Here is a 19,946-nt window from a genome sequence, read left to right on the forward strand (position 1 = left end):
TGGGGTGGGGCAGTACAGTGGGGCAGTGCAGGCTGTAACCTGCAATAATAATAATAATAATAATAATAATAATAATAATAATAATAATAATAATAATTGCTATTTTTCTAGGGCGGTGGAACATGGTGGGAAATTAAATGTGTCATTAGATCTGCCTGTCCAGTGCCACCACAGCCAGAGAACCTACAGCTGGGACCCACTGATAGTGGAGGAGTCCCACAAGACCAAATGATGCTCAGGACTACCTCAAACCAAGGAGCCGTTTACAGGTGATAAACAGACAAGCACCCACAGTGCAAAACTCAATGATTTGGTGAGATTCAATATAGCTTGACTGGGTGTCTTCTCATGCAGTGGGGGTTCTACTCTCCCCGGCAGCTACCATATGCCCCCAAAATATGCTCAGGAAGATTGGGGGACCATCTGGAGCAGATTGGGGGGGGGGGAGAGAGTAGCTGATAAACCGGAAGTCTCATTGTGTGAGTGGATTTCCATTGCATAAGCCATTTATGACTGAGCAAGGATATGAATTAACATCCTTGCAAATCTGGAATTCTCCCCAGTACATCACTGGGAACCTCCTTCTCTCATAAAGATAGATAGATGCATAGATAATTTTCCAATTTAATAAGTTAAAAGTGTATCAATTTCATATGCTTTTTAATAGTGGGGATTTCTTTTAGGGATAACTACAGTGGTACCTCGGGTTACAGACGCTTCAGGTTACGCGATTTCAGGTTGCACACCGCACCAAACCCAGAAGTACTGGAATGGGTTACTTCTGGGTTTCAGCACTCGCACATGCGCAGAAGCACTAAATCACACTTTGCGCATGCACAGAAGCACCGAATTGCGACCCGTACGTGCACAGATGTGGCGTTGTGGGTTGCGAACGTGCCTCCCACACGGATCACATTCGCAACCCGAGGTTCCACTGTAATGCTAATAATAAACTGTCTCTTACACTGTTGAAAGTACACAAACAACTTTACTTAATTAGTTTCCATTGCTTTATCCTGGTACCTTTTTCATCTCGGAAATTGATCCCTTCCACACTTTGACTCAAATCTGGAAAGAATTTGTAACCCAAGGTTTTGTAAAAGAGAAATGCGCACTCTAAAATGGATGCTATCTATGTAGCAGGCCAGCCTGATAGGGGAATATTCTACACTGCATCATTAATACAGTGCATTTATCTCTGCAAAATTAATTCTTGCTTAGCAGTGTATCAAATAGTCTATGAAGAAAGTTAATTGTGAATCAATGGCTGCAGACAGAATGCTGAATATACTGTAAACTTTCTCATGCAATGCCTTATTTAGCACAGCTGATGAACGACTGGAAGTTGCTGCAGTACGAACTTGCTCTTCTGTCACCTTTTGCATGGAAGTGATTGATCCCTTGGACACTGTTTGTTTAATCTGATTTAACTGTTTTCCACCCTCCTCTAAATAAATCTGGATTGATTTTTAAGACCTTTTGCTGTTCAACAGCATAAGATGGTGTGGTTTTCCTCATAAATAAAATATACACTCCTTTCAGGCTGGACAGAAATTGATACCACATCCTCCCCCCCCCCCCCGCCGTCAAAAAGAAACTATGTGATTACTGAAAGACACAAGAAACTATGCGATTACTGAAAGACATGAGGCTCTGCATGGCTCTGCAAAACAGAACTGCACTTCCTCAGTCCACAGCAGCAGGGATGGTAGAGACAAAATTCAAATTGGTTGGCTCTGGTTGTCATTGGCTGAGGCTCCACCAGTCATTGGCCTCACTGATTTCTACCCCACCAGTCCCAATGGCCACCACCCACCCACTGGCAAAAGGTACTTCTCCTTCCCCCAAACCTGTATCTTTCAGTTTCTTGCCTATCACTCCGGTTATCTGAAGCACATTGGTGCCATCTCAGGGTATGTATAGATGTAACATCGCCATATATCCTCACTGAAAACCTTTCTGCCAGGCCAATAGCCTGGATAAATGGAGACTGAGAGGAGATATGAGAGCTGTCTTCAAATATCCAAAGATCTGCCACATGAAGAATGGAGAAAGCTTGTTTTCTGCTGCTCTGGAGGGCAAGACCCAAACCAATGGTTTCAAGTAATAAGAAATGAAATTCTGACTAAACATCAGGACTAACAACAACAACAACAACAACAAAATAATAATAATAATAATAATAATAATAATAATAATAATAATAATAATAATAATAATAATGTATTCATTTATACCCCGCCCATCTGGCTGGGTTTCCCAAGCCATTCTGGGTGGCTTCCAACAGAATATTAAAATACAATAGCTTATTAAACATTAAAGGCTTCCCTAAACAGGGCTGCCTTCAGATGTCTTCTAAAAGTCTGGGAGTTGATGTTCTCTTTGACATCTGGTGGGAGGGCATTCCACAGGGCAGGTGCCACTACCGAGAAGGCCCTCTCCCTGTAACTTGGCTTCTTGCAGCGAGGGAACCACCAGAAGGGCCTTGGCGCTGGACCTCAGTGTCTGGGCAGAACGATGGGGGTGGAGACGCTCCTTCAGATGTACTGGGCCAAGACCGTTTAGGGCTTTAAAGGTCAGCACCAACACTTTGAATTGTGCTTGGAAACGTACTGGGAGCCAGTGTGGGTCTTTCAAGACCGGTGTTATATGGTCTTGACGGCCGCTCCCAGTCACCAATCTAGCTGCCGCATTCTGGATTAGTTGTAGTTTCCGGTTCACCTTCAAAGGTAGCCCCATGTAGAGCGCATTGCAGTAGTCCAAGCAGAAGATAACTAGAGCATGCACCACTCTGGCGAGACAGTCCGCGGGCAGGTAGGGTCTCAGCCTGCATACCAGATGGAGCTGATAAACAGCTGCCCTGGACACAGAACTGACCTGCGCCTCCATGGACAGCTGTGACCGTAAGAGATGTTTAACAGTGGAACGGTCTCCCTCAGAAGGTTGTGGGCCCTCCTTCCTTGGAGATTTTTAAGCAGAGGCTGGATTACCTGCCATGTATGATCTAGTTGAGGTTGCTACATTGCAAGGGATTGGATTAGCTGGACCACAGGATCCCTTCCAACTTGAAAATGCTGTGATCTGCTGCCTTTCCTTGAGTGTATGATGCTTCTCAAAGCATTCAGATGAGAACACCTTTCACCAAATTCTGCTCGGTGCATTTGTGCCTCTTTGTTGTCAGATTTATTTATTTTTACCCTAAGCGAAACATGCCCCCTTATGATACACAAACACACACTCAGAGGTGCAAACACAGCACTCTGTTTCCGGCAATGTGATACAAATGAAAGTGTACACAAACAGAGCTATTTGTAGAGAGCTTAGTAGATATGCTGGAGGCACACACTCAGGGGGAGAAAACGTGAGGAAAGCCAACTCTTTAATGCTCTCCTGGTGCCTTAAACACTTCCCTGATATCGTATGTTGTCCAACAAGGCCTAACAAATGGCACTGCAGCTACAGAAGCCTCTAGGGTGAATCGGAGGGATCTTCTCAGTCAATAGCATGAATTAGACTTTAATGCCATGTGCTGAAAGACATGGTACTCTGGATATCTGATTTCCATCAGTTAGATCTTGGCAGATGCAACAAACAATGAGACAGGTATGTGTAAGCTTTGTGAATTTTTGTGTGTTTTTAAACGAGTTTGTGAAATACTTTCTCTCCCCACCCCACCCCCACCCCATTAACATCGTTCTTCTTATCAGCGGCTCTTCAGAACGTTCTGAGCTCAATCTCAGCAAGCTCTTCAGAGTGTAATTGATATATATTTTCTCTCTCTCCTCGCCTCTTCTTAAAGTGCTGCTAAAGGAATGTACCTGCAATTGGTCAAAGCCCCCAATTATACACAATTATGCATAATGCAGTTTCAAGGGCTTACGGAAGTTCTGAATTTAAAGAGGATCGTCATTCTGAGAGAGAGAGAGAGAGAGAGAGAGAGAGAGAGAGAGAGAGAGAGAGAGACTGTTACCTGCAGCCAGCAATTCCAGGGGTTCGCAATCTTCATGTCCACCAGCCTTCTCAGGGGAAGAGAACAGCTTCCTCACCAATGCCGCACAAATAGGCTGGACTAATAGAGAAGTGAGGTTTGATCGGTTCTGTTTATAGCTTCCATCTTCAAGGAGAGTTGAGGGGGTAAAGAGAACAACATAAGTATACGACAATAAAACCTTTCTCTAGATCAGTGCATTTGAAGAGTTCACGAACAGAACATGCCACTCTGATTCCATGACAGGCCTTCCATGACAGGCACTTTTGGATTTCTGAGAAGCGTTTTCTGGCAGTAAGAGCTGTTTGACCGTGGAACGGTTTCCCTCAGGAGGTGGTGGACTCTGGTTCCTTGGAGGTTTTTAAGCAGAGGTTGGGTGGATATCTTTCATGGGTGCTGTGACTGAACTGCATTGCGGGGGGCTGAACTGGAAGACCCTTGAGGTCCCTTCCAAGTTTACAATTCTGTGATTCTAATCAGATGCCTGTAGGAAGCCTGTAAGCAGGATATATGCCCAGCAACTGGTAACCAGAAACATGCAGCCTCCTACCGTGGAGGCAAAGCACAACTATCATAGCTATTCATAGCCTTTACCTCCATGAATTTGTCCTATTCTCTGTTGAAGCCACCCAAGTTGGTGGCCATCACTGCCTCCTTTGGAAGTGAATACTGCATTTTAACGATGTGCTGTGTGAAGGCACTCAGTCTTCAAAAAAAACATCTTGGAGGTCCCGGGCCACAGGGAGGTTAGGCTGGCCTCAACCAGAGCCAGGGCTTTTTTGGCTGTGGCCCCGATCTGATGGAACGCTCTGTCACAAGAGACTAGGGCCCTGCGGGACTTGACATCTTTCCGCAGGGCCTGCAAGACAGAGCTGTTCCATCAGGCCTTTGGCCAAGGCACAGCCTGACCCCCTCCTTTGGTAATCCTCATAGAACGCTAGCCCAATGGTTGCCATTAATTTGATTCTGACTTGATTTTAGAATGAATTGATTTTAGAATGTATTTCAATTAATTGATTGTGATTTTATGTAAACTGTGTTACTTTTACTGTTGTTAGCCGCTCTGAGCCCAGCTTCGGCTGGGGAGGGCAGGATATAAATAAATTATTATTATTATTATTATTATTATTATTATTATTATTATTATTAAAAAGAGGACGCCATGGCAGCCATCCAAAGCAAATACAGTGTTACCTCAGGTTACATAGGCTTCAGGTTACATAAGCTTCAGGTTACAGACTCTGCTAACTCAGAAATAGTGCTTCAGGTTAAAAACTTTGCTTCAGGATGAGAACAGAAATCATGCTGTGGCGGCATGGCGGCAGCAGGAGGCCCCATTAGCTAAAGTGGTGCTTCAGGTTAAGAACAGTTTTAGGTTAAGTACAGACCTCCGGAACAAATTAAATACTTAACCTGAGGTACCACTGTAAATGCAATTAGTACACCTGAGACAGAGGATGTGTCCTGGAAAAAGTCTAGCTCCCTTGTGACCACGGAGCAGAAACGAAACTCCTCCTCCTTCTGGAACCAAATTCACACCATTATCAAATTCTACAGGGGGGTTGGGTACCAAACAAATGTCATGGTTGATGTTTCGCTAAGGGGTTCTGAGTGGATCTCTGTATTGCATGGTGGTCCTTGAACGAGTGTTGACCTTTATATGGTCCTTCCTCATCAACATTTAACCCAGATCTTTTACAGTTTGCTTTAAGGAAGGGTCGGAGCTCAGTAACAGAGCGTCTGTTTACATGCAGAAGTCCCATCCCTGGCATTTCCATGTAGAGCCAGAAATGTCCCCACTGAAACCCAGGAATACTGCTGCCAGTCCGTGTAAGACATACTGAGCTAGATGGCTCACTGGTCTGATTCAGTAGAAGACAACTTTCTGCATTCCTACTGGCAAACTACACCCAGCCAAATTATTGCACAGGAAAGTCATGTTTTGTCAGTTATGAATAAAGCCAAACATGTATCTAGACGTCTGAGGAAAAGTGTGTGTGTATGTGTGTGTGTGTTCCTATTGTGCCCTAAAATAGCATTTTAATGATCTTCCTTTTTGTTTTCTTTCTTTAGAAAAGGGAAAGTTTGACTCGACACTGAACTGTAATTGTGCATACCACTTCTTTGACTTTCAGCTACAATGCTAATAGAATTGTATTAGTTTTGAAATAACTGAACTGAATGGTTCATTAATTTTTCACCTTAAGCTTAATGGGAATTTGACAGTTTTATGCTGTGAACAGACACTGCAAGGAGGGCCGTGTTGTCTTCCAGGAAATTATAAATTACAACGGAAAAGAAAAGAAAAGGCATGTTTGCCCTCAATCAAGATTTTGGCTTAGTCACCCTGGGTGCAAAACGAGCTCCGTATACAATCTACCAGAGTCAGGGATCCTGGGGCAAGATCCACTGGGAAGAGCAGCATAGGATGCAGCAGATCGCTGGCTCAGCCAGTTGATTCCCACTCAGTTGGCTAAGCCAAAGATGGTTGAGCCAATAGCATTGTAAGTACCCCAAAAGGGGTGTTTCATGGGCATGGCAGGGGTGCAGCCAGACCGGGGGGACGGGGGACGGGATGACTTAGGTTGGATTCTAAGCCCTTTCAGCTCAGTCACGGAACCTGGCAACCTGGCATAGAACACCATTTCAAATGCTTCCTTTACCTCTGCCAGGCTTAAGCAGAGCACCACCAGCAGTCCCGCTGCTGAACAGGATTTGAATCAGGTGTAATTTTATGCCACCTTAAATTACACTGGCTTGCTTTAGACCCCCTTCATGTGCACATGACTAAATAGTAGTCTTCTTTGGATTTGTACACTGCAGGTACTCTACATCACTGGTGCACTACCATAGGCATAGGGTATTTATATTTATTGAATTTATTTATTTACTAAATTTATTAAATTTCTACACCGCCCTTCATCAGAAGATCTCAGGGCATGTCGCAGCATAAAAGTACAGAATAAAAACTCAAAATACATTAAAAAAGCAAGAACAAGAATAAAACAAAGCAATAATCACTCTCCCACAAATACATTTAAAAGGACGTAAAATGCTAATCAGCCGAAGGTGTCGGGGGCTAGGCAGAGGAGAAGGAATGGTGGAGGCCACCTCTCCATCCTGACCCTCCCAGGGAGGAGGAAGAGGAAGACAGTATACATTTACACCAGGGGTTTGAGGGAGGTCACAGCTGAGAGGCAGATGAGGGGGAAAGTTGGGAAATAATGGGAGAGGAGGAGCAATCAGAGCCGGAGCAGCAGCTGGCTGACATGTTGTCCCTAGAAAGCATTCCAGTCCCACCATCTCCCAGAACCCGGCGAGCCTTAAAAGTAGGAGAGCAAAGAGCTCAAAGACAGAGGGCACTTAGCAGCACCTGTAGAGGAGGTGATGATGAATGAGGAAGTGGGAGAGACGGGGGGTGGCGATGAACTGGGGACAGCACTGTTATCCAAGAGGCTGGGTGCTATAGCCTCTCTCTTTCAAGTTTGAAATAAAAAAGGACTGTAAGAAACCTTTCCTTGTCTTTTTGTGCCAGTGTGGTCTAGAGCAGTAGACTCGTAATCTGGTGAACCGGGTTCGCGTCTCCGCTCCTCCACATGCAGCTGTTGGGTGATCTTGGGCTAGTCACACTTCTCTGAAATCTCTCAGCCCCACTCACCTCACAGAGTGTTTGTTGTGGGGGAGGAAGGGAAAGGAGAATGTTAGCCGCTGTGAGACTCCTTCGGGTAGTGATATCAAATCCAAACTCCTCTTCTTTATACCTTCCTGGGCAACCAGCCGGTAGCCTCTCACAAAAGGCCCCTGTCTCTACAAACACAGCAGTCCTACTTCACCCCCAAAGGTACATATACTGATCTAGAGCCACTTTAACACGCCACTGTAAAACACTCCACATGACACCATTGGCGAAATAGTGAGCTATTAATTCCTCACTCCTTTGTCAAAGGGGCAAAGAAATGGCCTGTGGTTTTGCAGAGATGGGATGGGGAAGATTAACTGGATCCAGCACAGGCAAGGCAGCTGTGGTCCTCAAAAGACTGTCAAAGGTTTCAGCTGAGAGAGAGGGAGAGGGTTTCAAGGAAAAGTTGACGGATAGCGAGTGGGTGGCACTTTCAGCAAAACAGAAGGAAGGCATGTAGGCGTGTGTAAATGGAAACACTTGAGTAAAGAGCAAAATGGAGAAACATGCAAGTTAGGAAACGACAACATGGATAAAGTTAAACTCAAACATTCTGCTCTGTTGCCAAGGCACCCGTGAGCAGAGGCATGGCCATCTGCCAGCTTGCTGCGTGTATCTTTAGGTAACGGGTGTCGTTAATAAGCAAATGTGAGAACATCCCTAGGTTTCAGTGTAAAAAGGGGAGGGAAGAGATGCAAATGAGATATAATGTAAATCTTAATCTAAAACCAATCCCCCCATGGGCTGAAAGAAGGGACCTCTGTTTTGCAGCTGCCTTTTTAAATATACTTTCAAAGATGCTTCTCTTTTTTGTTTTTCCTGGAAGCTGAAACAAGCTGCTCTGCCCACTGTGATAGCACTGAGATGGGAGCTGGTACGACATGTGGTTTTAAAAAGGGCGCATTTAAAAACCACATATTGATTTGAGGCATGGCAGAGAGTGAAATGGGCATATTTCCTGGGGCGTTACCTGCTTTTGTGGCAGGCAGAGTGTTTAGTACACAGTTGGAAGACAAAGTAGCCCAAAAGATGTTTTTTTAAAAATATATATATAAAAATAAACCCACTTTGTTTAAAAAGCATTCAATTCATTCATCCCTATTTTCCTTTGACATTTCCTTCACTTTAGTGAGACATATGTCTATTAACAACAGGCAGGCCCCTTCTGTGTGCTGTTTTTGATGCCTGCTAAAAACGTTTTAGTTCTGGCAAGGCTACCCAGACAGGAAATTTTATTATGTATATTTGTTCTTTTTTTCTTCTTTTTCAAAAATGCTGCTGATTTTACCTGTGTTTTGATAATCCTGTTATGTCTTCTGCTTTTCAAGCCTATGGATTTTATCAGTATTTGCTTGTGAATACTTTATATTCTTTCATGTAAACAGCTTAAAACGTGTGTGTTTTTAAAAAGTGGTGTATAAATTCTGTCAAGTAAATAAAATGAGGAGTTATGGCAGCATACTAGCTAAGCATGTGAGTCGTGAATGAAAAAAGTTCACTATTTGAGCCTCTACCAAGAATTGATTATTTACTTATCTGCGCAATCCACAAGCGGTTTGGAACAAAATGAGTAAATAGGAATACATAAAAACCCATTGAAAACATGCAATCCATTGAACACACAGCAAGAAGTAACCACATGGCAGATACTAAGAGGCAGCAATCAGGTCTCTCCTGAGATGCCCTCAAGCAAAACTGCTCCCCACATCAGTAAAACGGCGATGATAAGGTGATTTGAGCCCATGACTGTGGGCAGGATTCCTGAATTGCAAGAGTTTGCACTAGATGTTCTCCAGATTCTTTTCAACTCTACAATTCTATTCTTCCAAGGTTTGATCTACTACATACCCTCCAACATTCATCAGATTAAAACAGGGACATTTCTCACTCTTCCCAACTGACCTTCTTCAATGCTCCCCATCCCCATTTTTTTGTCCCCTGGCCTCCGCACCGCAGAACATTTCTTATCAAAATAAGGGCAAGTCCAACCACCACAACACCAATGGAACACCACACACACCCCTCACTGTCCTGAGAAAACCCGTAATCCCAATTTTATTTTCTTCTTTGGTATAGTTACAAAAAGAAAAGCACACACCGGTAAATTTTAGAAAGGGGCAAGATTAGACATAAACAAAAGCAAAAACAAAACAAGACTTCTCGCGCTCTGCTCCACTGATCTCTTTCTTCCCACCCAGGACAGTCCTGCCCTCTGCCTGTGCCTGAAAGCCAGCGCATCACACAGGGCTGGGCCTCAGCGGCCGTATCCTCTTCTCCTCCTTGCCCACTCTCCAGCAGCCACCTCAACCTGCCCAAGGGAGGAGGCTGCCCAAGAGAAGAGGCAACAGGATGTTCCCTTACTGCTGGCTGAGCCCTAGCTGGGCCAGATCTGCCTTATTCCAAACCTGCTCTTCCTTGCGGACCTTGGGTTTGGATTGTGTTGTAAGGCAGCATCAATGGCAGACAATCTAATAGAAGAGACTCACAAGGACATAAGGAAACCCTTGATGGATTGAGCCAAAGGCCCATATAGTCCAGCAGCCGATTCTCAAAAGTGGCCAGTGAGATTTGTATGGAGAAACCACAAGCAGGACCATCTCCTTGGCCCAGTAGCACTTGCTTTTTCAAGCAATCTCACCCTTCTTTTCCGTTGCCTCTGGTATAGCTTGTTTTATCTGCAATTAGACCACTGCCTAAAAGGACTCCTCCCCACCCCCCATTTCCCTTTACGCCTCGCATACGGTGACAAATTTGTCATTCACAGTTCCAGGATGGAATGCAGTTAATTTCTCTAAGGAGATGCTCAGCAGATGGCAGTAAGAAGTGGAAGTAAAGGGATTGTTTTAGTAATCATTTGCAAGCTAAATGCTAACTAAATATCAAGGAGTCAGAAGCAAAGAGATGCAGGTTTGTTATTATGATTTTTTTTTAAAAAAAGACCCTGCATGGCAATTGTATAGAAAGTGAAACAAGAAGATTGATGCAAGCAAACAATTCAGACAATGATGCATCACACTACAGGAGATAAGCATCATAACCTATGATTTCTACATATGCATCATGCAGTTAAAGCAAGAAAGGAGGGAATTCGCATCCTGTGAGTGCTTAGGTAGCAATCCCAAGAATAGAAAACCAGCATAAATTGTTGTTGTTGTTGTTGTTTAGTCGTTTAGTCGTGTCTGACTCTTCGTGACCCCATGGACCAGAGAATGCCAGGCACCTCTGTCCTCCACTGCCTCCCGCAGTTTGGTCAAACTCATGCTGGTAACCTCGAAAACACTATCCAACCATCTCGTCCTCTGTCGCCCCCTTCTCCTTGTGCCCTCCATCTTTCCCAACATTAGGGTCTTCTCAAGGGAGTCTTCTCTTCTCATGAGGTGGCCAAAGTACTGGAGCCTCAGCTTCACAATCTGTCCTTCCAGTGAGCACTCAGGGCTGATTTCCTTAAGAATGGATAGGTTTGATCTTCTTGCAGTCCATGGGACTCTCAAGAGTCTCCTCCAGCACCATAATTCAAAAGCATCAATTCTTTGGTGATCAGCCTTCTTTATGGTCCAGCTCTCACTTCCACACATCACTACTGGGAAGCTTAAATTACACTGTCTTAAATTAAGGCAGTGTAAAGCACCTCAGACCTAAAGTCTGCTAGGAAGCAAGGTTACTGCTGACTAAGCCAGCCTAAGCCTGGAAGAAAACAAGGCTTGAAAATAGATTTTGAGTTGCAACACCCTTTTGCCAGCTTCATTTACCCCAGATTAACAGAACATGTGAATGGAATCAAGATCCAGCCTAATCCCCCCTGGCACTGGCTCTGCCACTCCACCCAAACAGTGCCAACCCACCCATGAGACAAGGTGAGGCAAGCACCCCAAGCAGCATGATTCACTAAGGCAGCAGATCCAGATGTTGATCTTTCTACACACACACACACACACACACACACACACACACACCCCATTCCTGATATAGATCTTCCCTGGCAGGGAAGTGGGGCACCATTTTGGGGTCTCATGCCAACATGTATTAGGCCAGCCTTGCACTCTGGAGGGTATGCCACTGCAGCTTGCAGCAGATTGTTCTGGCCTGTGCTTGGCTACAGTAAATCACTGGGGCTGGGGGATTTCAGAGGAAAGCAGATTGCAGTATGAAGGATTAAGCACAATCTTAAACTGTTTCTCTACTGCAAAAGCCCACTCAGTTTGGACACTGGAACCTCCTGAACAGAAAGTGGTTCCAGGGCCATCTTTACCCAGGGATAAAAGGGGTGTGGGGCACCTGGGCACTGAATTCTGGGGGGGGGGTGCTAGGCCCTCACCACTGAAGCTCTTAACTACCTACCTGTTATGAAATAATAAATAATTTTGATCAAGCTAGAAAAACAAAATACATATATACCTATGTATTACAAAAATGTATACCTACTGTTTCACTAAAGGACTTCTGACTTTGTGTGCTCATTTAGCAAAGATGTGCCACACCAGTGGCGGTGGCGCTTTCATTCACAACAGCAGCGCTTCTCAGACTTGGGGGCTAAAGACTCCCCTGAGCGGTTCAGTTTCCTTTTGCTGTTGAACTAGATTTGAAGAACAAGGAATGCTTTGTCCTTCGTTCTTCTGGAGTCCTGAATTCTGGCTTGCTCCTTGAGGCTGCCTCCTGGGCTGTCCTTTGGTTCTGCCAATGGTTCCTAGTTCACGTCAAACTATGGCCCAGCCCTGACATGTAAATTGATGCCTGTGACAACATATTATACTGTACCATTTTATTCCCATGAGACTGTTCAGAGTGAAGGAAAACTCCCTTACCCTGCAAAAACAAACATCTCAGCTGGTCCAATATATAGCTTTTGAAACAGTATGAAATGTGGCTCTGAGTTTGCCCACAGACACATATGCAGATGGCATATGAAAAGTGGGTTGCTTAGATACTGCAGTTTCTGTTGAACCTTGTTTTTGCTTTCTATATGTCTAGTTTGGTTTATAAGAATCGCTGAAAAGGCTAGATCCAAAAGTTGCTTCTCTCTTTCTCTCTCTCATCTGCTGGAATTGTAAGTTTAGGGAAGACTGTGAAGTTTCTTTTCCTGCAGGCATATTAGAGCAGAACAACAACATCTAGGGTGATGCTCAGGAAGGGGGACCATGTGGAAGAGGGAGACATTTTTAGAAGCACTGCAGAACAGGGGATTTCAGCAGCAGAATTCGGCATAACAAACTTCGCCTACTAAGAGTTGGGATGAATTTGATTCAGGTTGCATTTAAATTTAAATCTACCTACTTTGCACTTTCTGAAAAGATGCACAAATTGAAACAGCCATCCTTTGAAATTCACACATATCCAAATGGTTGTATTCAGCTAATGTTTACTCAGAGTAGACGCATGGAAATTAATGGGCCTCAGTTAGTCATGGCCATTAATTCCAATGGAGCTGGAGACAAAGTTAGTTGGGTGCAAGCCTTAAATTTGCATTTTATTTTAATGTACCCACTTCTAAATGTGCTTTGCTTCAATATGCATACACACAATTTGGTAAGTTGTTTGAGTTGAGGATTGTACTGTAAAATTCAGCAAAGCGTGAAATCCAATGGATAATTATGTTCCAAGTAGAGGTGCAAATTAAGTTGGTTCACTTGAAATTGTAGGCAAAGCAAAATTCTCCTCTGCCCCTAGTGGGAAGGTGGTGTTGGAAAAAGAGAAAGCAGAGGTCCTATCCACAGATGCAAACGTAAGACCGATTAAGGCTCCTTTATTTACAGGCTGCACTTTCATGATCTTTTAATGGTTTGTGCTAATTGTACACACAACATTGTCTTCAGACAGTGCTTGAAAGGACTTAGCGGCACATTTTTGTGCTTTTTCTAGATTGTTCAGCTGCAGTTGCACTCATCACACTAGACTATTATAAATTTGTATACACAGGTTTTTAAGACTGTATAGATTCAGACAGTGCTTTTTTTTCTTTAAAAATGTTTAAGGCTACTCTCATTTTGACTCCAGAAAACCAGCATTTTATAGTTCAAATCAGAAAAAAATAAATACAGTAAATGGACAAAAGTACAAAGATTCACAAAATGCTTAGGGGTATGCGTACCCCTGAGTCCCCCAGAAAAAAGCACTGGGTCCAGAAATGTTTGTGTATGTATTGCCTGTAAATCGGCATGCTTAAATTATGTTGAGGGGAGGTTATACAGACATTTCTTTACAGGGAAATGTCATCAGAAACTGGAATTTCTCCCCAATCCCCTTTTGTCATTACTTGAAATTATAAATTTACTTTCGGTGAAAAAGATGCTATTAATGGAAATTTTGGAATTGCAAACCTTCCCGTATTGCTGCAGAATTTCACTTCACAAAATTCAAGGCAGGTCTGAAGGCTCCTCCTCAGGCAAAATAAACCAGCAATTCCAAAGAAAAGCTGAGTTTCCATAAATAGTAGCAAAATGTCCCAAGTGATGATCTCACAAATCTGAGGTCAAAGTGGCAGTGATCCCTTCAAGTCAGCAACCTTAGCAACGTTCTCTCTCCCTCTTACATAAGGAAGTTTCTAGGAAATTTGTAATAGCTTGCAAACTGGGGCCACTGGGTAGAGATGTGTCAGGGAACTGACATCAGAGCCAGCAGTGGAGGCAGGGCTCCCAAGCGATGCCGGAGAAGGGCCAAGCAGGGAGAGAGGGGACTCAGCAGCTGGGGAAGGAATTCAGCGTAACACCAGGGATAAAGGGAGGCGGATGGGGGAATCAGAGAGAGGGCTCCAGGACTCTTCGCTGGAGGCCAGCGGGGAGAGCACAGGTCCTCCGCTACCCACACCCACCCTGCGCAGAAGACTTCCGCGCAGGGAAAGTAGGCGTAGGCTTGGCGTCAAAGAACTTCTTTGCTGGAAGACGTTCAAGAAACGCCCACTGACGGATTCTGCTAGCGACTGAACAGCCACGAAGTGAAGGGCTGTCCAGCCAGGAAAGGTTTAACCAGGCCACCTAGCCAGGAGTGGCGGCAACTTACACACGAGCAACCCCATATAACCATTACAAGATGCATGGTGACATTTACCCAAGGGCAAATAATAAATTGGTCGATGTGGTGCACAATGAGTAGGAAGCTTTGATAAGCCATTGGAAGCTGCTACACATTCCTGATGTGTAAAGCTACAGAAACACGAAGCACCCTAAAAGTTCAGGTAGCAGCTGAAACCTATGACGTGTGCATCCTGACACCTCTAAAGCCAGCACTATGTTATGTACAAGCAGGCAATCTTACGTGCCCATAATAATGAGATTTATTATTATTAAAAATAATAAAAACCTTAGAATATACTGCAAGGAGATGAAATGGAAATAGAAAATCTCTAAGAAAACACTGATTGTGACAGCTTTAGGATAGCAATTATTTTGTTTATAGCATGCAGTAAACACTGCAGGGATTCAGAACATCACAAAGAGGGCACGGCTTGCAGCCAACACAAAAGGGAGTTGCAGGGGCTACCAATGCTACTCTGTCTGTATCCTGAAAAGAAAGTGGAAAATAATCACATGCCATGCATAATTTGTTTCTGCGGAAGCATATAAATTTTGGCTTATGATGTTCTTATGGCCATAAACTGACATTACACTTGTAATCGATTTCTCGGTGGCACCAGAACATGAGATTTATTTTGTCCCTCAGCCTTGACTGTGTCAGGAGAACATTATGGAAACTGTCCTGGGTTAAACCATTGATCCGGTTACAGTGATTGAGTTGGGAGAGATCTCAAGGATCATCTAGTCCAGCTGCCTGCTATGAGAAAGATCCCTTACAGATCAGACATTCAGATCATACTTTCAGTACAGTGGTACCTCGGGTTACAGACACTTCAGGTTACAGACGCTTCAGGTTACAGAGTCTGCTAACCCAGAAATAGTTCCTTGGGTTAAGAACTTTGCTTCAGGATGAGAACAGAAATCGTGTGGCAGCGGGAGACCCCATTAGCTAAAGTGGTGTCTCAGGTTAAGAACAGTTTCAGGTTAAGAACTGACCTCCAGAACGAATCAAGTTCTTAACCCAAGGTACCACGGTATTCTGTTCCTACAGTGGTCAACTAGATATCTCTAAGAAGCACACAAGCTGTCTGGTTGTGAGTGCAATAGCCTATTCCCATGGTTGTTCTCTAGCAACTGGCAACCAGAGGTAGCTTTCTCCTCCATGATTTGGTATTTTGGTGGCTGTCACCATATTTGGGGGGTAGTGAATGCCATAGTTTATCTTCCTTTTTTCAGTCCTGACTCCCACCATACAGCTTCACTGAATGACCCCAGGTTGTTATAGAAGAAGAGAAAATAGGAATGGCCACAATAACACAGCACAAGCTGTACAGTGGTGGCTTTCAGACTTTCTGCATTCAGAGAACCCATTCCACAGTTATCCATTAAGCATGCCATGAAGCAAGGCCCAGTAAGTTACACAAGACTGAGGTGCAACTCGTTGCTGGGTCTTCCTATTGACCTGCATGACCTGAGACTGCAAACTAGGACACACCAAACACCTTTCAGCAACTGCACAACAAAATGAAATATTTGGGCTGTTTTCCAGGTACTTTGAATGCTCATCTCATTGAAGATCTGCAAATAAACCTCCGTGGAACTCCAGGATTTCCCCAAAATACAATTTAAAGAACATTGGCATGAAGGAACTGTCATTCCAAATCACAAGGACTGTTTTTTTAAAAAAAAAAATTGGAATGACCATATCTCAGTGGTGGGTCACAATTATTTGCAAACAGAAGGTCCCACATTCCATCTTGGTCTCCTGCAATAATAAGAATTAGGTGGCCATTATAAGGGTCAAGGTCCCCAAGACCTTTCACAGTTGCTTCCAGTTAAACCGGGTGCAGCTAACATGGTACCCACCCAGTTGTTGTTGGACTACAACTCCAATTATCCCTGACCATTGGCCATGCCAGCTAGGGCTCGTGGCAGTTGGGACCCATCTGCATCTAGAGCAAGGTTTGCCAACTTAGGTCTCCAGCTGTTTTTGGACTACAACTTCCATCATCCCCTAGGGTTCAGGGATGATGGGGACTGTAGTCCAAAAACCCAAGTTTGGGAAACCCTGATCTAGAGCGAACCATGTTGGTTACCACTGGAGCAAACAGTTCAGGGATAGATATATTCTTCTCCTCATTGTGGTGTGCTAAGTGGCAGAACTGTAGGTTTTGTTTGGTTTTATAAAGTGACCAGCCACACACAAAGCACATCCATGCTGCTGCTATATCAGGGTTGGCTACCCAGATGCTTGTTAAATTCCAACACCCTTCAGTTCCATCCAGTACAGACAACAGATGCAGATAACTTGTGTTGTAGTCCAGTAACATCTGGAGGGCCACAGGTTTCCTGACCTTGTTTTATATCCTTCCATGAGCAAGAACAAACATATCAGGAAAATGTTATCTAAATTCAGTCATCACTACCTCTCCTTATATGCATTCATGTGTGTGCGCACACTTGCGTCTGCATGTGTATGCAATGGTAAACATTTATTAGTTTATTAATGGAAGTTCTTGGGTGACAAACAATTTCAAATAATTTTAAACCACGCACACACAACAACCCAGTATGAAAATATATGCCTCACTGTGAACAGAATTTCCAGCAACATAAAAATAAATTACAGGAAAAGCATAACCTTCATTTCAGAACCATGCAATATTAAAGTCAAAGTAATTTTTACAAGAGATCAGGGTGACTCTAGTTACAACGTAGGTCTATTGGCGTTGCTTTACTGAAACAGTTCCCAGACTAATTTTAAATGGCTTGTGGAGTACCAATAAAAGCACATGTGACAACCACCTGTGAAATTAGTTACCAACGCGAATAATAAGCGATTCACTGAGAGAGCAGTTAAAATTTAAAGTATCCCCTGCCAATACTTATCTTTCCTCATCTTTGACTAATGCCAAGTTTGTTTATAGTAGTTCTGCCCTTAAGTTCAAAAGGATATAATTAATAAGAATTATTAATTCGATCGGGACAGCTTCCCATCTAGTCCAGCATCCTGTTTTCACAGTGGCTGCCAGATGTCTGTGGGAAACCTGGAAACAGGATTCAAGCTCTAGAGTACTCTCCCCCTTCTGTGGTTTCCAGCAACTGGTATTTGAAAGCATCACTGCCTCCAACTGTGAAGACAGAGCATGACCATCACGGTCTGTTGTTGTTTAGTCGTTTAGTCGTGTCCGGCTTTTCGTGACCCCATGGACCAGAGCACGCCGGGCACTCCTGTCTTCCACTGCCTCCCGCAGCTTGGTCAAACTCATGTTAGTAGCTTCGAGAACATTGTCCAATCATCTCGTCCTCTGTTGTCTCCTTCTCCTTGTGCCCTCAATCTTTCCCAACATCAGGGTCTTTTTCAGAGAGTCTTCTCTTCTCATGAGGTGACCAAAGTATCAGAGCCTCAGCTTCAGGATCTGTCCTTCCAGTGAGCACTCAGGGCTGATTTCCTTCAGAATGGATAGGTTTGATCTTCTTGCAGTCCATGGGACTCTCAAGAGTCTCCTCCAGCACCATAATTCAAAAGCATCAATTATTCGGTGATCAGCCTTCTTTGTGGTCCAGCTCTCACTTCCATACATCACTACTGGTAGGTATCAAAAGCCCTCTCTTGCATGAATTTTGTCTAATGCTCTTTTAAAGCCACCTAGGTTGGTGGCCCTCACTGTCCCCAATGGAAGTGTGTTCCATAATTTCCCCATACCTGTCCTGAATGTTCCGTCACTCAGCTTCATCAGTCCCATTTTTCTAGAAAAAGAGATGCTGGAGCTCACTATCAACTTGTTATCTTAGAATGGCAATGGCACCCACCTGAGAGGTGCCAGAGCTGAACTCTAGTGAGCGCCAGCTGAAAGAAAGCCCAGCTTATCATCATGTTTTATTGCCAGGGGAGAGGAGGCTTCAAGTCTGCATGAAGGAGAAATGAGGAGAACGGAATTTAAATTTGCAAAAATTAGAGACTGAGAGACAGGAAACAACAATGACATATTGTCCCATTCCTTTTAAAAAAGTGTCTTTTTTTTATTAGGAGGGCAGGGGAAAGAAAAAGAACCTCCTCTAAAGCTATGATCTCACATTATGTATGGTTAGCATTCTGGCTCTTAGCTCCTCCACCCCTCTGCTTTCATGCCTTAGCCTACATTCTTTGAGCAGGTAATTTATTCACATAAAAGCTAATGTGTCCACTGGCAGAACCTGCTTAGTGGAGCTTTGTGATCCCAAACCCGTAAAAAGTGAACTGTGCTTGTAATAAATGGGAAAGACCACGCACGACAACAAAATTGAAGCAGCCAAGAATGACAGGATGAGAAAAGTAGCGCTGAAGCAAAAAAAGGAGGTGGGGGAATTCAAAATGTAAGGGAGTACAGGGCATTGCAAGTCTGAGTCAAAGAAACTGCAGTTATACAGCTAGTAGGCAGGGGAGGTACATTGGGACAAGGAAAGCAAGCAACTGTTCTCCATACTGTTCCATATCTCTACATTATAACAGAGATACCGCACTATTAGAAATATTGGAAATGTGTGTCCTTTTTATTCATATTTTTTACAGTGGAAATTGGTGGTGAAGAAGAGGTGAGCTGCACCAACTGATGGCAAAAGAGAATGATTTCTATTCAAGAACAGAAATGCAAAAACTGGATCCAAAATGAACCCCAAAACAAAAGAGAAAGCAAAAATTAAATTGAAAAGCAGCCTGCAGGCTGCTTTTTTAAAATTTAAACCCTGAATAAAACTTTTAAACAAAACTGGGCTATTTGGAAAATAAAATCTGCACTTTATCAGCAGCTCAAGATACATTCTCTTTTGTTTTGTGTTGTTGTTTTTTTGTAATCAAGAACAGAGGGGTTACAAGAATGCAAGGAAAGAACCCAGAGAAAGCGCTATAGATGTAGGAATAACCCCCTCTTCCCCCGGAACGCTCACTAAACTTACAGACATTTTCCCTCCTTCAAAATGCTGAAGTCGCTTGTTTGGAGTGTCCCTGGGAGTGAGAGTTCATTACAGTCACTAATGCCTCACCCGCCTCATGGGAGGGCCGGCCCTAATCAAACCATATAATTTGCTAAATAGTGAACAGAAGACTCAACAATATCCTGCAGCGGCCCTTCTGAAGCCTTGCTGTGTGCTCTTCCACTGATGTCACTCCCTTGCCCTTTTGCTTTACCCTATCTAGTAATTTTCTGTAGCCCACACCCAGTTTCTCAATGCCTAATATACTGGAGAGAGACAGAAAACGTGACCTTCAAAATACACAGAACATCAATAATTT

The 19,946-nt window shown here is 43.7% G+C and overlaps 1 protein-coding gene across 5 annotated transcripts in view; it reads right to left on the reverse strand.

Moving 5' to 3' along the window:
• Positions 1–19,946, reverse strand: part of NAALADL2 (N-acetylated alpha-linked acidic dipeptidase like 2) — a 777,627-nt gene that overhangs the window by 207,690 nt on the left and 549,991 nt on the right. For all 5 annotated transcript variants that reach the window (XM_081910933.1, XM_081910934.1, XM_081910935.1 and 2 more), the window contains one exon: positions 3,971–4,114. In XM_081910933.1, coding sequence (XP_081767059.1) covers positions 3,971–4,114 — 144 coding nt within the window. The remainder of the gene's footprint in view (positions 1–3,970; positions 4,115–19,946) is intronic.

This window comes from Podarcis melisellensis (assembly GCF_964234715.1).
Source record: "Podarcis melisellensis genome assembly, chromosome: 5".
NCBI lineage: Eukaryota > Metazoa > Chordata > Lepidosauria > Squamata > Lacertidae > Podarcis > Podarcis melisellensis.